The 23,515-nt window shown below is 38.4% G+C and overlaps 1 protein-coding gene across 1 annotated transcript; it reads right to left on the bottom strand.

Annotated features, from left to right (window-relative positions):
* Positions 1-17,079: 17,079 nt before the first annotated feature.
* On the bottom strand, positions 17,080-22,753 carry LOC147762593 (monocarboxylate transporter 2-like). Its single transcript, XM_087010276.1, has 6 exons — positions 21,318-22,753; positions 20,257-20,559; positions 19,725-20,002; positions 19,294-19,519; positions 18,757-18,900; positions 17,080-18,451 (listed from the first exon to the last, which is right to left on the bottom strand). The coding sequence occupies exons 1-6, from the start codon at positions 21,457-21,459 to the stop codon at positions 18,156-18,158; spliced, it is 1,389 nt and encodes a 462-aa protein (XP_086866402.1). The 5' UTR covers positions 21,460-22,753; the 3' UTR covers positions 17,080-18,155.
* Positions 22,754-23,515: the final 762 nt, after the last annotated feature.

Raw genomic sequence — 23,515 nt, 5'->3', positions numbered from 1 at the left:
ACCAAATAACATCATATAGTTTCTAATAGCATAACTTTAAGAAAGGGCACCGTCTCATAATTCACGATATACGCTTTTTGAATAAATACTTTCTGTTTTCTTCCTCTGCTATATGTTACCCTCGGTCGTTTCAGCCCTGCATTTCAATATGTATGCTATAGACCGTGCAGCAGTAATGCGCCAAACATTACAATTTTCTATGTCATTTGGCGGATTTTAGGAAATGGAAAGACGGATAAATAGGTCAGGTTTCCGACCGGGAAATTACGGAAGTTGTAGCTTTGCAGTTATATATTTGCTGAACAAGTAAAGACAAAAGTGCAAATCACTACGCTATATTTACCCAAAGGCAAAGTCATCTCTTGAAAGCTGGTAGCAAATACATGGAAACGATGGTGCCACGGGAACCACTCATCCAAAAGAAATGGCACTGAGGTCGAACAGAAACTCAGTCCAAATCCATATATTACGGGTCGTGAAATTGTTAGAAAAACCATATTGGGGGCAATGGCACTCAGGCCAAGTCCTAGACAGCAAATAGCCAAACCAATCCGTATGGTCCACGGGCGCCCTAATACATCAGCTATCATCTTTGCTAGATGACTGGGAACATATATGAAGGCAAACAAAAGGGACTGGTTCAGACCTGGAAAACGTGATCAAAGATATTATATAAAAAGGCTTTTTTTTCAGTTTATGCACTTCACTGTATACCACTGAAACATTAAGCACAATTCATACTGATTCTTTTGGACTCAAACGCGTGTATGTGTGTGTGTGTGTGTGTGTGTGTGTTTGTGTGTGAGAGAGAGAGAGAAGGAGAGAAGGAGAGAGGTTGCCAGCTTACCTAACACAAAAGCAGAACTGTACATGTCAGAACTAGGCTGGTTGAATTCCGAAACTATGTCAGACCAAGATGTGGTTGATCCTCCGGAGAATATAGACATCGGTAAAACCGCAGCCAGTATGATGTAACCGTAATAAATCATGACACCCAAAAAGACTTACATGATGGCGATGAATTGCTGAAAGAAATAAATGTGCCACAAACTTTAACAAATATTCTAATCGATTTACTGGTATCATAACTAAATATCCTTTTTATTTATTTGTACATTAATGTATTTCATCGCATTAATTTATTTATTATTCTTTATAACATCTTGGAATAACAGTATAAAATAGTGTAATGTACTAACTTACTACACGCTCCTGCCTACTACACGCTTTGGAAATATCTAAATACAGCTGAAGCGAAGCTATTAGTTAAGGTAGGGCTGTACAAGACTGTTGCTGTTGCTCCAAAGGGTTTTTGATACTGATACCCCTTACTGTTTATTGGTATTTGACCAATTGGCGAAGTCCATTTTTACAGGGCATGTACCTTTACTTTAAACATTAAACAGTTTGCTCTATTTATACTGTTTCCTATTGGTTACACCCCTCTGTCGGGGACGTTGGATAACATAGGAGTTTTAATTAATCATCTAAGGTACAATGCAGGTGCTGTAGCTTAAATTTCTTTTAGGGGTGTGCAGAAATCTAAAGAAAAGGTGTCGAACAGTGTGAACATTTTTCATTTAATCCGCACAAAAGTAATTCACATTAACGCTCTACCGCTCTTAAACTTATGGTACGTTGCACACACACCATGCTGCTATTACTGTACTAGTCTCGGTATTTATGTACATTATCAAACTTAAGTCCACATGTTTCATATACCTGCCACACCCAATCCCTCTTGTTGATTTGATTTGAAGATTTAGGCCGCAATCACTACCAAAGTTGATCCGTAGATCAACAGACCCACGGATCAAATATGGCCAACCCACTTGAAAGCTTACCGCGTAATCCCTATTCAGTGTCTATTAGGGAATTATGCAGCAAACTTTCCAGTTGGTCGACCACATTAGATTAGCGGATTGGATAGCACTTGGATCAACTGGTTTTGCAGGTAGCCAAGCTGCCAAACATAGCAATGAAACTCTTGACATTTTGAAAAGTAATAGTATTAGTACTAGACTAAATAGCAACACATTCTGCTACAAAGATATATACTGCTGTAGTTAAACACATTTTTATTTTGGGTTTACTTTTTGATAGTCTAGCTTCCAGGGGAAACATCGGGAACCATTCTGTCTTCCGAACCCTTCCTAAAACAAAAGCCATTGCTTGTTTAAGGATTGGAACACTTCCATAAGCCAATCCAGACCCAATTTGTGCAAAATTTTCTTATCTAATTTTAAATATGTAGAATATTGAACGGGCCCAACATGCACTTCATATTGACATACATGTACTCGACTTCTGACGCCATTGCAGACTGCAGAATATCGATATCCGAAGCAGATGTAAGTATAATAAAATATAAGTATGTAACATAAGAACATTTGATACAGGTATCTGCTGACATAATTAAAATTACTTCGGTGTTTTTTGGGTGTTTTTATCACTACTAATCTTAAATGGTCTGAGTTACCATACGTTGATGCCCTAGACAAAACAGATCTCGTTACTTTAAAAGAGAGGAGTATAGACTTCTGCGAAAATAAAAAATGAAAGAGATAAGCTTAAACGCCTATTAAGTTGCAAACCACACAGAAAACCAAGGCCTAGTCAGTCAAATTTTAGTGTACCAAAATTCAGAACCGAACGTTTTGAAAGCACCTTTATCTCTTTTTCTTTATCAAACTTTAAGTGGTCTGTGTTTTATTTTGGAACTCCTCTTGGTCTTTATTTGTATATCCTTTATTGATATCCTTTTCTTTTTCAAACTCGTAGTGGTCTGTGTTTTATTTACATTCTGGCTCATTCTGGTCGTATTGTACATCCTTCATTTTAATACGTAAATTTGTAATTTATTTTTCTAATCCAGATATGTACAAACCTGTTGGCGACTATGTTTCAATAAACATTATTATTATTATTATTATTAATTATTATTATTATTATTATTATTATTATACTCTACGAATTAACCAATTTCATTGTCCATCATTTTAATTCTTGCTTTGAACTTCTTATTCTTTTTCCTGCTCTGCCTACTCATCTTTTCTTCCTAACACTTGCCACTCACCTTTGGTGTGCGCTATGGTCTTCGTCCTTCTATCGACACTGCACACTGACAGCGAAGCCGAAACGCCACCGACGAGGTGCCCGTGCGCTTTGGTGTATTTCTTTGTACTGATGATCTTTTAACTTACGTACTTTGTACGAACGAACATGAAATTACTGTAGCTATCAAAGGTCTTATGTGGGACTCGGAAACGGATCAGTAGTTTTGGGTCACTTAGGCGCATTGTTATAAAGTAAATTACAGCAAAGTGTTGAGGCGTTCAGTGCACTCTGATGCAAAAAAATTACTTAAGGCAGACAATCAGTAGACCTGCACACAAATAGACTATTATGGCAAAGCATCCGCAACAAAGGAAATATCGATTCGCTGTATGTGAAAAAGGGATTACACCCCTGGAAGTTGCCAGTGATTAGTGAATGGAGAGGTCTGTGTCCAATGATTTCTTGATGAATGTTCGGTGTATTCAGTTTGCTTCATGAGTCCAACTTCATGGCTATGCATGTTAAAGAAGTGGCCACGGGTGTTACCCAATACATGTAGCTTCATAATGGAAGAGGGTGTTGGAAGTTGCCTTGGACTACCCCTTTTTAACAGGAATCAAGCTATCACAGGACTTAACCAGATATAGCTCCAATCTAGAATGGTACTGTCCACCCTGTGCCCTCTGCAGTATGACTTTTTAGGAAGATTTAATTTTAGGAAGATTTAATCATTCAAGACGACATTCTCATCAAAACAGTAAAGTCATGTATTTCCACGACTTGGGTTGATCAGATTCTATTGTGTCAATTATCTTAGTAAAAGGTCGCACCTGACATTTTGCTCTTGTTCTGGCCGAACACCGCTCGAACACCGTATTTATTTTCTGTCACGGTCTTTCTGTCCATCCAAGTAAACCAAAACTATACCCTCTTCTCCAACGTAGTGACACAAACACCTGCCTTTCAAACTTTGTTTATGCTCTTGTTTACGTAGTCCAGATGTCAAAATCATGATCATGAAAACATTTTTACTACTGTCCATTTTTCACTCTATGTCATTAAATCAATATTTTAATAATAAATTAGATAATGCATTTTTTAGTATTTTGTTAAAAACGTTTGATATATGTCAGTGGCACAGTTAAACGACGTCCCAAACTGAACCCAAACGACCCGAATGGTAAGAAACAAACACGCCAGAATTATTAAGAGGAGTGAGATGATAATGAATTAAAACAATGTTATCTTATGTATTGTGATCCTAGTATTATGTCTTAAACTGCTACACGCGCCTAACGTGCACTTGAAACAAGGTTTCTTTGAAATATATTATCTAATTGATTATTCGGGATTGACATCCAAATGCACATATGAGTATTTATTATTATAAAATATCGGTTTGTGAAAAAGAACACTTGATACCTACTTACATAAACAGGATTACTTATAGTCTATGGATGAACCGATATCAATATTCTCGCCTTGCTTGTCCAGGGTATATCATAATAATCCGTATAATTCTTGATTTGAAATTCTTATCACTTTCCCTACTCAGCCTATTCTTCTATTCTATCCACCACTAGCCTCACACCTACCGTAAGTACCATGGTCTATGTTCCCCTGTCGCCATTAAACATTGATAGCGAACCCAAGACACCACCGACAAAGACACCTTTATGTCCGCACGCTTTGTCTATTTCTTTGTACCCATGATCTTGTAAATTAAATTATTTTTTATACACGAATATAAAAATAAAAGGTTTTCTGTCGGGCTACATTAGCAGACGGGTCAGTAGTTTCGGGTCACATGAGCGTAATATTATAACGTATGCTAATATTATATACACTTTGATTAAAAAAAACACTTATGACGGGGCTACGGATTATGTGCATTTTTGCTTCAGGGCGACACCGCAGAAAATCATTTTATGAATTAACCAGAACATATCTGTGAATATCTAGTGAAAAATCAATCTGTGACCCTGACAGAAGGTACCTTTGGGATTTCTTTTCATAACCAGCCTGCACATTGATTTTAGACTAATTTCTCCGCTAGAACAACAGGGTTTCCAAAAGTTTGTTAATTTTTTCATTCAAATTATACAAAAGCTCCTCTACGTTCTGATAAGAAAATTTCCCGATATAAGTTCATTAAATAATTCACTTTTCTACAACGAGTTCTTTCATAATCTGTATCTTACAAACGCCATACTAAGCAGAGGGGATACATGCTTTGTAAAGGTTCTCATAGTGTGTATAACCAAATAATTTTCTTTTCTGCCCAGGCTACCATTATTAGTAACAGGTCATTGTAGTGTGCCTGCGGTCCTAGAACACTCAGCCATGCTACATGTACTAATCCTCTTGGCCTCTAAGCGGCTTTTGATACGGTAAACCATCGATTGTCCCTCAATTTCCTTGAGGAGAGCATGTGGATCAAAGGAACTTCTCCACTCCAGTCTAAATGGAAGTCGATGTCATTTGAGGAAATCTCGTCTGGTCTGTTAGAACTAGTCCATGATGTCCACCAAGAAAGTGAACTGAGTCCTCTTCAGTTTTGTATCTATACTGACGTTTGTATCAAACGCTGACCACAAAAGCGAGAAAACGAATAAATTCCATATGCTTTACCTAGGTACATACTCGTTTGTTTGGATATAGCTCCAATCTAGAATGAAAAGCTGGCAATGAGCCTGAAAGAGAAACTATAATAAACACAATTATTTAACCCATGCCTTGCAAGGAGAAAGTTCTTGTCAAGTACACGTACGTGTACGTCGGCAGTTTTCAAGTTGTCCATTTTACAAAAATCTGTCACTCACAACCACATGGCACATCAGTTTTGCGCTAGTGTTTCCCTTCACTAACTCTTTATGGTTGGATTTTTTCAGTAGTATAGATCACGTTGCTGGAACAGAAGGTAGTTGTTTCTGGTGTTTTTTCAGTTTTGTTGTATAATACAACTTTGCTTTCCCTTGGCCTCGTATTGAATAGCGACGGTGCTGACGTCTGTCGCTTTGCAGTAACTGGCACTGAGGGCGTGGTGACAGTGCATCGAAATCTGTTACATGAGATTATTGTGATCTGGGCAACCAGGGCGATACAGTAACAAAGTCCTAATGCATTGAATACCAAAGTGTGGGATCTGTACGTATCCAGAGCGAGGCCTTAGAAAATGACATAAAATGTAATGTCATGTTACAAGCAAACAAAGTCGTCATTCATTATAGCGTGTATTGATACTTATAATTAAGACCAAGTGCTGATGTTTCATTAAGCTATAGGATACATTTACATTTAACAAGACTAGACAATTTATGTCTTCTGTTTATGCAAGATTTGATGATAATTCAAACTTTCAAAATCTTGAAGTAACAATCTCACATGCCGAGTCGCAAAAATGGCCAAACTTTGGCGCTTTCTTTTTAGGCGGTCATATTAGCTCTGTCCATATAAGGACTACGTTTCCTTTTCACCTGTTAAGGAACTCCCAGCTGCCAACCCAAGGCCCAAGCCAACACGCAGAATTAGAAATAAACTGTGAACATTTTCACCTCCCATGACTTCGTTACCGGTGGCGTAACCAGCAACAATGATAGGACCCTGCCCGGCTCCTAGAACTGAATTATTTAGAAAACCAGTAATTGATTTTAAATTCCCTCTTTCAAAATTGATAAATTGTTGGTTTTAACGATAATTAAAATTACCGTACAGCTTATATAACCCTGTTCGTATCCGCCAAACCGATCACCTTTTTGTGATCACACTTCGCCAAATGATGCCATGCATACTAGCACCACTGTGACTGTGAAACACATTGTATCTGTTTTAAGGGTAACTTAAATTTTCAAGTTGTGATATTTTGGCCTATGTGTTCTAGATTGATGATAATGCGAGTCTAATGAAACCATGCATCTAATGTAAGTAATATTAATACTGACACAATATTTACAAAGTGATTCTTTTTTAAATTCAAATGTGTCCAAAAAATGAGAACCTACCAGCTCCAAATGAGATAACACCGGCTAATGATTTGCTCTGAGGTAAAATAAAACAAGCAAGAGCTAGCGTCAGGGTGCATCCGGTATACATATATAATAAATAACCCTTGATGTAGTCGCCAAAAATTCCGACTAGAAATCGAGTTGTGAAGTTTCCAACTCCTTCTGCCGTGAGAGGCAATGTCGAAACCAGTCCATGGAATCCCTTATCTTCAGCGTATTTTACCTGCATCAAGCAAAGAAGGAATTAGTGTAGGCTTAATACAAAAACATCCAAACCAACTGAATCAGTGTATGAAGTAATTGACATAAGTGCATTTCATTTTCTATAACATATAAGTCTTTTTTCAAAACAATTGCTCGGTGGACATAAGCGGTACTTTAAGAAAAACCGCAAAAAGATAAATATATAAATAAAATAAACAAATTGAACTATACACAAAGTATAAGATACATGTACATGAAGCCTACAGCTTGCATCCTAAAGAAATATGTATATTGTCTCATTGGAAAAAAAAGAAGCCCTTACTTTCTATTGGGTCTTAAACTTACCAAAAAGGTATACATCACAGACTGACATAACCCTTTGCACAGAGCTGCCGTAAACCAAAGGGACATCAGGGCTACTTTTCTCCATCCAGTCCAGGATGTGGTCTGTAGTTTATTTTTACTACTCGTTGGATTCGTCACGCCTTCTGATTTTGGTTCCCGATACAGACATCCAGTGAAAACACAAAGGAACACACCAAAACACATTAGAAAGAGAAAGGAATATCTCCAACTGCTTGTTGATATTATCCACCTGATGAATAGGGGAACTGTTAAGAACCCTGCAAGATGAATAATGTTTGAACTTTTAATATCTGAAAGTGTTGTTGGAAAGTGCTACAATACACAGATTTCAATACTACAAAATTAACACGGCACTAATAGGTCTCGCACTGTCGCTAGCAACAGAATGGTTCAGAGGTGTTATTGTATAAATGACCAGCCATGGACAAATTTATAGAGTTTAAATAACAAAAATCATAGATATACTCGTTACAACACCGGAAAGGGAACGGAAGGAAAAAAGTAAACCGTTTCATTATATTTACCCAGTGGGAAAGTTATCATTTGAAAGCTAGTGGCAAGCACGTGGTAACGGTGTCGCCACGGAAACCATTCAGCCATAAGAAATGGCAACGGGGTCGTACAGAAATTGAGTCCAAATCCGAAAAATACAGCTCGTGAAATTGTCAGAAACGTCATATTGGGAGCAATGGCACTGAGTCCATGTCCTAGACAGCAAAGTACCAAACCAATCCGTATGGTCCACGGGCACCCTAACACATCAGATATCATCTTTGTTAGATGACTGGGGATGTATACAAAGAAAAACAGCAGTGACTGGTTCAGACCTGGAAAACGTGATAGAAGATATAATATAAACGCATTTATGTCATAATATACACTTTAAATTCTCAACTAATGAAACATTTTAAGCACAATGCTTTCATACTCGTTGGCTTCACTATATACTTATCACAGTGATGCTGCGTACAACGGGTATTATATATCACGAGGTTTTAGATCGTCCAAAAGTTAAACAAGTGATTGGTGTGCTCAACTTCATACTGACATATAGACATTGCCAAGATAACTCTGAAGAACTCTGAAGAACAATGAAAGACTTGCAGAATTGGAAACTGAACTCCAGGACACCGGAGTTAAATGGCATGTGATAGGCTTGTCAGAAATTAGGCGAGCGGAAGAACGCTTAATTACCTTGAATAGCGGACATATATTGTACCATACAAATGCTTCAAATGGCTAACAAGGAGTTGGATTTCTGATACACAAGGCGCTAAGCAAGAACATCATCGAGGTAAAGCAAATTAGCGCAAGGCTGGCTACAGTCAAACTCAAAGTGAATCAGAGATTCTCAATGAAACTCATTCACGTATATGCACCAACATCAAGCAGACAAGATGAAGAAGTAGAACAACTGTATGAAGAAGTACAGCGTCAGTTGACAACAGACTGCCACTACCACATAGTCATGGGTGATTTCAACGCCAAGATCGGGATAAAGTCAGACGAGCAAGAGCGTGCCACAGGGAAATTTGGCAGCGGAGAGAGGAATGAAAGAGGAGACTTACTGATTGAATGGGCGACAGCAAATAACTTGAAGATCATGAATACCGTCTACAAGAAGAAGATATCAAGAAGATGGACATGGCAAAGCCCAGATGGATGTACAAGAAACGAAATTGATTACATCATGACAAACAGACCGAACATCTTCACGGATGTGAAAGTGCTAAACAGACCGGATGCGGGCAGTGACCACAGAGCAGTTATGGGAGTGATAAGGATCAATGTCAGGAAGGACAGACAGAAATGCCTGTCAAATCCATCAAAGAGACCTAGTATCGAGCAACTGGTCATAAAGAAAGACGAGTTCCAAATCCTCCTAACGAACAGATTCAGTACACTAGAGCTAGAAGGTGAAGATGGAGTAGATGAAATGAACGATAGAATAACGACCACCATCCTAGAATGTGCATCAGAAGTCGCACCGGCCAGTAAAATGAAGGACTCAAAGCTCTCAACAGAAACGAGGATTCTCATGAAGAAAAGACGGATGATGAAGAAAAGGGAGGTAAACAACAACAGGGACATCAGAAAAAACTTCGAATATGCAGAACTGGATAAGACCATCAAGAAGAAGCCAAGGGAAGACATCAGGAAGCAGAACATGAAGAAGATAGCAGAGACCATCGAAAATGGAAAGAGCAAGAAAAGAGCAAAGAGATCCTTTCAACTAGGGCAGGATAGAATGCTGACTCTTCTAGACAAAGATGAAAATGAGCTCACCACACAAGACCAAATATTAGAACGAGTAGAAGAATTCTATGGAGAGTTGTATGACAGCAACAACGGAATAGAAATCTCAACAAAGGCATGCGATCTACCAGACATAACAGCTTGGGAAGTAGAGTCAGCAGTCCAGAAAATGAAGAACGGAAAGGAAGCAGGAAATGACAACATCAAAGCAGAAATGGTAAAAGCAGGAGATATCCTATCTCAGGAATTAGCCAGGCTCTTCACAAAGTGCTTACATCTGAAGGAAATTCCTGTAGCATGAAAGAACGCCAACATGATCACAATGTTCAAAAAGGGCAATAGGAAAGACATCAAGAATTACAGACCCATCTGCCTACTTTCTAATTTGTACAAGATTTACACCAAAATATTGACCGAAAGGCTAACAAGACAACTAGATGAAGCGCAGCCAAAGGAACAAGCAGGTTTCAGAGGCCAGTACACCACTACTGATCATATGCACACTGTCAACCAGCTCAAAGAGAAATGTCTCGAGTATAACATTCCACTATGTGTAGCATTCGTTGATTATGAAAAAGCCTTCGACTCAGTAGAAACCCAGTATATACTGGCATCCCTGCAAGATCTAGGGATTGAAGATGGATACGTAGACGTCCTCAGGGACATATACACCGATAGCTCTGTAACAGTCAAACTACACAAGACCACCAATAAGATCAGGATCAAGAAAGGTGTACGCCAAGGAGATACAATCTCTCTTAAACTGTTCACAGCAGCATTGGAACGTATATTCAGGGAGCTAGACTGGCAAGACAAGGGCATAAACATAGACGGTACCAGGCTCAATCACCTTAGGTTTGCAGACGACATCATAATAGTAGCAGATGATGCGAAAGAACTAGAAGAAATGCTACAGGCGTTAGCAGATGAAAGCGCAAAAAGTGGGCTAAAGATGAACACCAGCAAGACAAATGTGATGTTTGGACCACTAACCACCCCTTGCACAGTGAAAGTCAACACCAAAGAGATAGACGCAGTGGAAGAGTATATATACCTTGGGCAACGGTTCAGCCTTAGTGATCGAACACTGGAGAAAGAAATACAACGAAGGATAAAAGCAGGATGGGCAGCGTATGGGAAGCACAATGACATCTTCAAGAGCAACCTTCCTACCTGCCTGAAAAAGAAAGTGTTCAATACTTGTGTGCTGCCGGCAATCACCTATGGTTCAGAGACGTGGGCACTGAATGCCTCCATGGAACACAAGCTACAAGTACCTCAGAGAAAGATGGAAAGAATTATGTTGAACATCAATCCAAGAGAGCGGAAAACGAATGTATGGTTACGTGAACAGACCAAAGTCAAGGACGTACTACTCACAGTTAAAGAAATGAAATGGAGGTGGGCAGGACATGTCAAAAGAATGAAGGACAATAGGTGGACAATCAGGCTTACAGAATGGACCCCAAGGTATGGACAAAGAAAAAGAGGAAGGCCGGTCAAACGATTGAGGGATGAATTAGACGACTACTGGAAGTCTTGGAAGAAGAAACCTTGGCCAAACTGGAAATCTGAGGCTCAGGATAGGAAACAATGGAAAAAGCATGCTGAGGCCTTTGTCCAACAGTGGAACACTATAGGCTCTAAATGATGATGATGATGAAGATACCTTACACCTTACGCACTTAATAACCTCTTCGGTTAACCTACAACCTTAAAAAACAATTTTCAGTTGAGGAAGGTGAAGAAGTGCACATTACATGGCCACGTTTCCATAATCTGTGTGAGAAAAAAATCTAATCAAAACGAGAGGTTAAGTCCTATTTATGTCGCTGGCGTGTGCAGTTGCCTTTTAATTTTTGTCCAGCTAATGTGATGAGTGATAACGATCCTTTTACACTTAAAATATGAGACGGTTGAATGATGATTTTTTTTTTTTTTTTTTTTTTTTTTTTTTTTTTTTTTTTTTTTTTTTGCGTTGTTATCATTGCATTGATACTCTGTTGTAATATCCCATACTTTTAAACAACATGAACATTATATTTTGCCGTATATAGCATAATGTTAATTAGCAAAAAAATTAATCAGTAAAAATCAGAAAAAATCAACTATACTTCATTATCCATAACAGAGAGAGAGAGAGAGAGAGAGGTGTTAACAACTTACCCAACACGAAAGCAGAACTGTACATGTCAGAGTTAGGCTGGTTAAAATCCGAGACTATTTCAGACCAAGATGTGGCCGATCCTCCGAAAAATATAGACGCCGATAAAACTGCGCCTAGTATTATGTAACCGTAATATACCATGGTGCCAGAGAAGGTTATTTGGCGGTGAAAAATTCCTGGAAGACAAAGGAATGTATCTCCAAACGTACAAACACTAATAATAAAAATAAAGGATTCAGTCTTTTTTATCGACACCCTCTTGATTTTACATCACTATTAAATTTACATTATGACACTGAGGTGGTGCCAGTTTACCACGGCGATCACAAAATTCACACAAGTCTTGGTCGTTCTTGTCTACGGTCGGCACAGTGTCTCTCCGTCAAACTAAGGAGGTGCATTGTGAATAGGCCTCATCGGACAAACCTCAACTGCTTGCAAACGAAACGTACCTCTAGTTACACTAGTTACACGATCAGAGGCAAGCGCATGCTGCGCTGTTTCAAAACCTATTATGAGCTATCATTGGTGACCGGACGTCTAAGACATTGCTACGTTTAGTACCCCATACCTGATACCTTCTTCCGTTAAGTACTGGTCGCACTTAAGACATTCTTATTAAAAATACATACCGTGCGAGTGTTTTAAAGAGTTCTATGCACCCCCGATCCCCTATTCGACTGACGAAGACGGCTTAATTGGAAGACTATCAAGTTTGCTTAGACACCACCTAGTACGCATATAAAAAGAACTGTAACTGTAATTTGTCTTCTCACGAATTTGAACTCGGCTCTGACCGCAGTAGATATGGGTCACTTGAAAAAAATATAATGCCGAAGAACTGGGGCATCAAATTATATCGTAAGATTATACCGAAGAATGGGAGCCTTCAAATGGACAGAAAACTCACGGGGGAAATTGGGGGCATTCATTTCACAAAAGCAGAGCATACGCTACATGTACATGTATTATGGAATTTTCCATTCGCTGCTTGACTCTAACTTGACTCAAACATATGACACATGGCATTTTTCTTCTCAAAGTTATTTCAGTGACTGGAGAGTGTAATTGGGGTGTTCTATGAATAAGAATGCAATGATTGTTTGACGTGTTCAGCTGCGTTACTCAGGATAGGCGCGACTTATTGATTTCGCCCATAAATGAAGTAATACAAGGCTTCACCATGTTTACATGGCATCAAAAGAATTTACCACTAATACCAGCGTACTGCCCATGTGGTACTCTTTGTTGCTTCGTTGCTTCCAGTATGAGTGTTTTATCGAGAAAATTTCATCATTTCACTATGACTTTGTCGTCTACAAGGTCATCTATCTTCCACAATTTGCATTTATCAAATTCAGTTTCTTCAATTAATTTAGTAAGAGGTCGCGACGTAATGTTTTTCCTCTTGTAAATGCTTTAGAATCTCAGATCGGTACTCATTAAAGTGTTTTCTGGGTGATCCATAAAGAGATACCCATGCGTACGGACGAGAGGATGCAAATTTACAGAAACTCAAACCAAATATTTTACCTCACCAAGATACATAGCTGGGTTAATATTCTGACATGCAATGTGACCCTGGAATTTCTTTAATAAAACAGACTACATCTGCTAAAATACTAAAATTATTGTGCACGCAATTACATTGATTTAATTCACTCTTCACTCCTCCACTTTCTGGAAACTCTGGCGTGTTTATTTATTTTACTACTCAGGTGGCTTCCATTCGATTTGTCACGCCACTAATTTGTACCGTGGACGTTATATTATCACCATTATATGACCGTACAAATAAAAAAAACGGATTTTTCTATGTTTTACCCAGGTACATACTACATGTAGTTTGTTTGGATATAATTTCAATCTAGATAAAAAATAATAAATAAACCTGGCAATAAACCCCAAAACTCAATAAAACTGTGTATTTAGCAGAGACCCATGTCTTTTTAAGGTAGATTGCATGTCTACTACACTTGCAACGATGATCTGTTGTTGGCAGTTTTCAAGCCATTGGTTTTACGAAAATCTACCACACAAATATATGGTATGTCAGTTTTGCACTACTTTTTATATTAAATACATCTGCATGGTTGGATTTTTTCAATAGTATAGGTCATGTCGCTGGCACAAAGGGTTGTTGTTTCTGATGGTTCACCTCTTTTGTTATAGAAAACATATCTGCCACACGTATAACAGTTTTTTTTCAACAGACATATCTATAACAGATTTATTTTCAACGGTTTTTGTTTGTTTGTTTGTTTGTTTGCTTGCTTGCTTTAAATTCAGTCATGTAGTGACTTTCATTATGTCTCTCCAATTCTCAAATTACTTTTGATGTTCTGCAAGAAACAAGTTCATTCAAATATAATGAAATCGGAGGTCATTTCATGGTTGAACATCAAAAAGTATCAGTAAAGGGCAATTCTAATTTTGAATTAGAAATGATTTCTAATGAAAATGTTTCATTATGCCAAACACACTATGATAAAAGCAGTCCAATTTCAATCACCCATTAGAGTGACGTACATGTAGTTACAATATAGAAAATATTTTTTCAAATGTTGATGACGATAGAAACTTTACAAATATAATTTAATTGACTTCCTCTGTAAATAGCACAGTATTATGGTTTCATATTTTATCAGTACAATGTGTTTCGTCAAAAAAACGGGTTTCTCCCACCTGACAAAATACCTCCGGAACCCATTCCAAGTCCTAAGCCAACACGCTGAATGAGTTACAAATTGTGGACGTTTTCACTTTCCATGACTTCATTACAAGCAGCGTTACGTGCCGCAACAATAGGACCATATCCGGCTCCTAGAACTGGATTTTTTTTTAAATATAAGCATTTCGTCGATGCCTTCTTTCACAGTTGGAATGTCGGAGACTGAAACCTTCCCTAACTGGACATACCATGGCACGATGTTCGCATTCCATATAATAATATCTGCTAAACGTAAGTCGGTCGGCGACACTTTGCTTTCCGTATTCTTTAGTACACTTCCATTCTGAAAACGAATTATTATAAGCCTGCTTGGCGTTGGCCTACTTCATTAGGGACTTTACTTTTAATTGTGACCCAACTTAAACATTGGACCACGGGTAGCGTTCAGGCACTTATGCTAAGAAGCAACCATTTGTCTTTATAAAAATACAAAGGTTTAGTGTAAACGTGAGCCCACCTGCTCCAAATGAAATAACTTCGGCCAAAGACTTGAACGACGGTAAAATAAACCAAGCAAGCGCTAACATCAGTGAGCATCCGGCATACATGTGTAACAGATAGCCGTTGATGTAGTCGCCTAACATTCCAACTAGAAATCGAGAAATTAAGTTACCAACGCCATCTGCCGTGAGTGGCAATGTTGACACATAGCCATGGAATCCCTGATCCTCGGCGTACTTTACCTGGAATACATTTACCAATTTAAGACCCCATTCCCATAGATATTAAGATCGATCTATCCCCCTGGGGAGTCTCACTAGATGGTGTCAGCCTAACCGGCTTAAATGTCTGTCCCGCCGACTAAAAGCTGTAAGGGGGTAATTAACTGGCGTGTGCGCTCGGCTGACAGCAATTTTGCGTGAACCTCCAGGGAGATATCTTTGTCTGTAAATTGAATGATTTCTTGGCGGATGTTTGGTGAATTCAGTTGCTTCATGAGCCCAACTTCATGGTTGTGCATGTTAAAGAAGTGACTACAGGTGTTATCCAATACCTGTAACTTCATTTTGTGACCGACCCTACCCAAACACATTTAGTAGTAGCTGGTCGCTTTAATGTACCTATACAGTCTATATAATGGAAGAGGGTGTTGCAAGTTCCCTTGTCTTTTTATGAGGAAGATTTAATCATTCAGGGCGACATTCTCATCAAAGGTAAGGTCATCTATTTTCACAGCTTGCGTTGATCAGATCCTATTGTGCCAATAATCTTGGTAAAAGGTAGCGCCTGATGTTTTGCTCTTCTTCTTGCTGAACACCACTCGCACGTCGTATCTATCACATAGGGAAATGTTCTGTCTGGGTGGGTTGTGTAAATGAAATGATCCACGGTCTTTCTGTCCATCCAAGTAAAACAAAACAATGATTTCTTCTCCAACGAAGTGACACAAACACCTGCCTTTCAAACTTTGTTTATACTCTTGTTTACGTAGCCCAGATGTCAAAACCATGAAAACAATTTACAACCGCCCATTTTTCACTCATGTCACTCATGTCATTAAATCGTTATTTTTAATAATAAATTAAATAATACATTCTTAAAATATTTTTTGTTATAACGTGTGATATAACGGCAATGGCACAGTTAAGCGACGTCCCACACTAAACCCAAACGACCCGAATGGTAAGAAACGAACACGCCAGAGTTATTAAAAATTGGAGGAGTGAGAGGAGAATGAAAGAAAACAATGTTATATTATGTATGGTGATCCTAGTATTATGTCATAAACCTCTACACGCGCCTAACGTGCACTTGAAACAAGGTTTCTTTGAAATATATTATCTAATTGATTATTCGGGATGCACATATGAGTATTTATTATCATAAAATATTGGTTTGGGAAAAAGAACACTTGATACCTACTTACATAAACAGGATTACTTATAGTCTATGGATGAACCGATGTCAATATTCTCGCCTTGCCTGTCCAGGGTATATCATAATAATCCGTATAATTCTTGTTTGAAATTCTTATCACTTTCCCTACTCAGCCTATTCTCCTATTCTATCCACCACTAGCCTCTCACCTACCGTAAGCACCATGGTCTATGTTCCCCTGTCGCCATTAAACATAGATAGTGAACCCAAGACACCACCGACGAAGACACCTTTATGTCCACGCGCTTTGTCTATTTCTTTGTACCCATGATCTTGTAAATTAAATGATTTTTTATACACGAATATAAAAATAAAAGGTATTCTGTTGGGCTACATTAGCAGACGGGTCAGTAGTTTCGGGTCACATGGGCGTAATATTATAACGTATACTAATACATGTATTATATGCACTTTGATAAAAAAAAAAACACTTATGATGGGGCTACAGATTATGTGCATTTTTGCTTCAGGGCGACACCGCAGAAAATCATTTTATGAAGTAACCAGAAAATATCTGTGAATATCTAGTGAAAAATCAATCTGTGACCCTGACAGAAGGTACTTTTGGGATTTCTTTTCATAACCAGCCTGCACATTGATTTTAGACTAATTTCTCCGCTAGGACAACAGGGTTTCCAAAAGTTTGTTAATTTTTTTTAATTCAAATTAAACAAAAGTTCCTCTGTTTTCTTGTAAGAAAATTTCGCGTTTTTCTGGTCCTACAAATACACTGTTATTCACCAGCCGATATAACTTCATTAAATAATTCACTTTTCTACAACGAGTTCTTTCATAATCTGTATCTTACAAACACCGTACTAAGCAGAGGGGGTACATGATTTGTAAAGGTTCTCATAGTGTGTATAACCAAATAATTTTCTTTTTTGCCCAAGCTGCCATTATTAGTAACAGGTCATTGTAGTGTGCCTGAGGTCCTAGAACACTCAGCCATGCTACATGTACTAATCCTCTTGGCCTCTAAGCGGCTTTTGATACGGTAAACCATCGATTGTCCCTCAATTTCCTTGAGGAGAGCATGTGGATCAAAGGAACTTCTCCGCTCCAGTCTAAATGGAAGGACACAGTCGATGTCAATTTAGGAAATCACGTCTGGTCTGTAAGAACTAGTCCATGATGTCCACCAAGAAAGTGAACTGAGTCCCCTTCGGTTTTGTATCTATGCTGACGTTTGTATCAAACGCTGACCACACAAGCGAGAAAACGAATAAATTCCATTTGCTTTACCTACATGTAGGTACATACTCGTTTGTTTGGATATAGCTCTAATCTAGAATGAAAAGCTGGCAATGCGCCTAAAAGAAAAACTATACTAAACCCAATTAACCCCATGCCTTGGAAGGAGACAGTTCTTGTCAAGTACACGTATGTGTACGTCGGCAGTTTTCAAGTTGTCCATTTTACAAAAATCTGTCACTCACAACCACATGGCACATCAGTTTTGCGCTCTAAAGTGTTTCCCTTCACTAACTCTTTATGGTTGGATTTTTTCAGTAGTATAGATCACGTTGCTGGAACAGAAGGTAGTTGTTTCTGGTGTTTTTTCAGTTGTGTTGTATAATACAACTTTGCTTTCCCTTGGCCTCGTATTGAATAGCGACGGTGCTGACATCTGTCGTTTTGCAGTAACTGGCACTGAGGGCGTGGTGACAGTGCATCGAAATCTGTTACATGAGATTATTGTGATCTGGGCAACCAGGGCGATACAGTAACAAAGTCCTAATGCGTTGAAAACCAAAGTGTGGGATCTGTACAAATCCAGAGCGAAGCCTAAAATGATATGAAATGTAATGTCACGTTTCAAGCAAACAAACACGTCATTCATTATAGCATGTATTGATAGGCCTATTTATAATTGAGACTGAGTGCTAATGTTTCATTTAGCCAAAGGATACATTTGCATAAGACTAGACAATTTATGTCTTCTGTTTTTGCAAGATTTGATGATTACTCAAACTTTCAAAAACTTGAACGAACAATCTCACATGTCGAGTCTCAAAAATGGCCAAACTTTGACGCTTTCTTTTAGGCGGCCGTTTTGCCCTGCCCATGTAAGCACTACGTTTTCTTTTCACCTGTTAAGGAACTCCCAGCTGCCAAACCAAGGCCCCAGCCAACACGCAGAATAAGATATAAACTGTGAACATTTTCACCTCCCATGACTTCGTTACCGGTGGCGTAACTAGCAACAATGATAGGACCCTGCCCGGCTCCTAGAACTGAATTATTCAGAAAACGAGTCATTGTTTTTAATTTCCCTCTTTCAAAATTGATAAAGTGTAAGTTAATTACCGTACAGCATATATCACACTGTTCGTATCCGCCACAGCGATCACCTTTTTGTGATCACACTTTGCCAAATGATGCCCTGCATACCAGCACGACTGTGACTATGAAACACATTGTATCCATTTTTATGGTCACACATTTTATCCATTTTTATGGTCACTTAAATTTTCAAGTTGTGATATTTTGGCCTATGTGTTATAGACCGATGATAATTGCGAGTCTAGTGAAACCATGCATCTAAAGTAAGTAATATTAATACTGACAAAATATTTACAAAGTGATTCTTTTTTAAATTCAAATGTGTCCAAAAAATGAGAACCTACCAGCTCCAAATGAGATAACACCGGCTAATGATTTGCTCTGAGGTAAAATAAAACAAGCAAGAGCTAGCGTCAGGGTGCATCCGGTATACATATATAATAAATAACCCTTGATGTAGTCGCCCAAAATTCCGACTAGAAATCGAGTTGTGAAGTTTCCAATTCCTTCTGCCGTGAGAGGCAATGTCGAGACCAGTCCATGGAATCCCTTATCTTCAGCGTATTTTACCTGCATCAAGCAAATGAGTTATTAGTGTAGTCTTAACACAAAAACATCCACAGGAACATCAACATCGATCGCCTTGAGACTGGACAAGAACCAACGGAATCAGTTTATGAAGCAATTGACATGTGTGCATTTCATTTTCTATTACATAGAAGTCTTTTTTCAAAACCAACAAAATGCTTTACTTTGTATTGGGTCTTAAACTCACCAAAAATGTATACATCACAGACTGACATAACCCTTTGCACAAAGCTGCTGTAAACCAAAGGGACATCAGGACTACTTTTCTCCATCCAGCCCAGGATGTGGTCTGTAGTTTATTTTCACTACTCGTTGGATTCGGCACGCCTTCTGATTTTGGTTCCCGATACAAACATCCAGTGAAAACACAAAGGAGCACACCAAAACACATTAGAAAGAGAAAGGAATATCTCCAACTGCTTATTGATATTATCCACCTGATGAATAGGGGCACTGTTAAGAACCCTGCAAGATGAATAATGTTTGAAATTTTAATATCTGAAAGTGTTGTTGGAAAGTGCTACAATACACAGATTTCAATACTGCAAAATTAACACGGCACTTCTGGGTCTCGCACTGTCGCTAGCAACGGAATGGTTCAGAGGTGTCATTGTATAAATTACCAGTTATGGACAAATTTATAAAGTTTAAGTAACAAAAAACATATAAATATACTCGTTGCACCACCGGAAAGGGAACGGAAGAAAAATGATATTTACCCAGTGGGAAAGTTATCATTTGAAAGCTAGTGGCAAGCACGTGGTGACGGTGTCGCCACGGAAACCATTCACCCATAAGAAATGACAGCGGGGTCATACAGAAATTGAGTCCAAATCCAAAAAATACGGCTCGTGAAATTGTCAGAAACGTCATATTTGGCGCAATGGCACTGAGTCCATGTCCTAGACAGCAAAGAGCCAAACCAATCCGTATGGTCCACGGGCACCCTAACACATCAACTATCATCTTTGTTAGATGACTGGGGATGTATACAAAGAAAAACAGCAGTGACTGGTTCAGACCTGGAACACGTGATAGAAGATATAATATAAACGCATTTATGCCATTACATACACTTTAATTTCTAAACCAATGTAACATTAAGCACTATGCTTTCATACTCGTTGGCTTCACTAAATACTCATCACAATGATGCTCTAATACGTACAACAGGTATTATCTATCACTAGGTTTTAGATCGTCCAACACATCTACAAGGTGATTGGCGTGCTTAACCTGATATGGTAGACATTGTCAAGGTACCTTAAACCCTACGTACTAAATTACGATTCGGTTAACCTACTGCCTTGAGAACTATTTTCAGTTGAGGAAGGTGAAGTAGTGCACATACGATGGCCACGTTTCTATAATCTGTGACAAGAAAATCTAACCAAAACGAGAGGTTTAAAAGTCCATTACTATTTCTGTCGCTGGAGTGTGCAATGCCTTTTATTTTGGTCCAGCAAATTTAATGAGTGATAACGATTCATTTTATACTTGAAAGATGAAACGGTTGAATGATGTTTTTTTTTTTTTTTTTTTTTTTTTTTTTTTTTTTTTTTTTTTTTGCTTTGCAATCATTGCATTGATAATCTGTTGTAATATACCATACTTTGAAGCAAGAATGTACGTTATATTTTGCCATAAATTTTTATTTTTAATCAGTCAATTTTTTGAAAAAATCAACTATACTTTATCATTCGTGTGAGAGTGTGTGTGTGTGTGTGTGTGTGAGAGAGAGAGAGAGAGAGAGAGAGAGAGAGAGGCGTTAACAACTTACCCAAGACGAAAGCAGAACTGTACATGTCAGAGTTAGGCTGGTTAAAATCCGAGACAATTTCAGACCAAGATGTGGCCGATCCTCCGAAAAATATAGACGCCGGTAAAACTGCGCCTAGTATTATGTAACCGTAATATACCATGGTGCCAAAGAATGTTATTTGGCGGTGAAAAAGTCCTGAAAGATAAAGGAATGTATAAACGTACAAGCGCTGATAATGGTAATAAACGCTAATAAAGGATTCAGTATTTTTATAGACCAGCTCTTGATTTTACATCACTATTACATTTGCATATGCAAATTATAATGACAGGTAATCTCCAGTTTACGACCGGCTGTAACCCTGCCACGACCACGGCGATCACAAAATTTTGGTGGTCTTCATACAAGTTCCGGCCGTTCTTGTCGACCCAATGTTTCTCTCTGTCAAACCAAGGAGCTGCATTCTGAATAAGCCTCGTTGGACAAACCCAAACTCCAACCGTTTGCATGTGAAACATTTCTCTTAAGTTACACTATCAGATGCAATTGCCAGCTGCGCTTTTTCAAAATCTATGACCTGTCTTTGGTGAGAGTATTAGGATGTCTTAGATATTGTTACGTATAGTACCCCATACTTGATACCTTCTTGCGTTGGGTACTGGTCGCACTTACGACATTCTTATTAAAAATTCATACCATATGCGAGTGTTTAAAGGAGTTCTATACACCCAAAATTCCCTAATCGACCGATGAAGACGGCTTAATTGGAAGACTATCGAGTTTGGAAAGACACCACCTAGTACGCATATAAAAAGAACTGTAGCTGTAATTTGTCCTCTCACGGACTCGAACTCGGCTCTGACTGCAGTAGTTATGGGTCACTTGAACAAAATATAATGATGAAGAACTGGGGCATCATATTATATCGTAAGATAATACCAAAGAATGGGGGCCTTCAAGTGCACAGAAAACTCACGGGAGTAATTGGGGGCATTCTTTTCTCAAAAACAGAAAATTGTCGCGGAGCATACGCTACAATGGAAATTTCCATTCGCTGATTGACTCAAACTTGACTAAAACATATGACACACGGCACTTTTCTTCTCAAAGGTTTTTTCAGTGACTGGAGAGTGTGTTTGAGGTGTTTTATGACTAAGAATGCAATGATTGTTTGGCGTGTTCAACTGCATCACTCAGTGTAAGCACGACTTACTAATTTCGGCTGTTAATAGACCGATAAATGTCTGCCCCATGTTTACATGGACCAAGCCGTCAAAGGATTTTGCCAGCAGTACTGCCCATGTGGTAATCTTTGTTGCTTCGTTGCTTCCAGTATGAGAAAAATTCATCATTTTACTGCAACTTTCTCGTCTACAAGGTCATCAATCTTCCACACCTTGCATTCATCAAATTCAGTTTCTTCAGTTAATTTAGCAACGTGACGTATGTTTTTCCTCTTGTAAATGCGTTACAATCTCAGATCGGTACTCATTTGAGTGTTTTCTTGGTGATCCACAAAAAGATTACCCATGCATAAGGAGGAGATGATGCAAATTTACAGAAACCCAAACCAAATATTTTACCTCACCAAGATACATCAGCTGGGCTAATATTCTGATCTGCAATGTGACCCTGGAATTTCTTTAGTTAAAAGGAATACATCTGCTAAAATACTTAAATGATTGTACACGTAATTACATCGTTTTAATACACCCTTCACCCCTCCACTTTCTGGAAACTCTAGAGTATTTATTATTTTTTACTACTCAGGTCGCTTCCATTCAATTTGGGGCGTCGCTAAACTGTACCGTGGACGTTATATTGTCACTATAAGGGGACCGCACAAATGAAAAAGAAAAACGGATTTTTCTATATATTTTACCCAGGTACATACTCGTTTGTTTGGATATAATTTCAATCTGTAAACGAATCTGAAAGCTATCCAAAATGCAATAAAATTGTGTATTTAGCAGAGACCCATGTCTTTTTAAGGTAGATTGCATGTCTACTACACATGCATTGATGATCAGGTGTTGGCAGTTTTCAAGCTATTGGTTTTACGAAAATCTACCAAACAAATATATGGTATGTCAGTTTTGCACTACTTTTTATATTAAATACATCTGCATGGTTGGATTTTTTCAATAGTATAGGTCATGTCGCTGGCACAAAGGGTTGTTGTTTCTGATGATTCACCTCTTTTGTTATAGAAAACA

Source organism: Lingula anatina, chromosome 4 (genome assembly GCF_051362555.1).
Source record: "Lingula anatina isolate TDL-2025a chromosome 4, LinAna3.0, whole genome shotgun sequence".
In the NCBI taxonomy this organism is placed as follows: Eukaryota; Metazoa; Brachiopoda; class Lingulata; order Lingulida; family Lingulidae; genus Lingula; species Lingula anatina.
The sequence above is the reverse complement of the archived record's forward strand: the minus strand, read 5'-3'. Positions and strand labels throughout refer to the sequence as shown.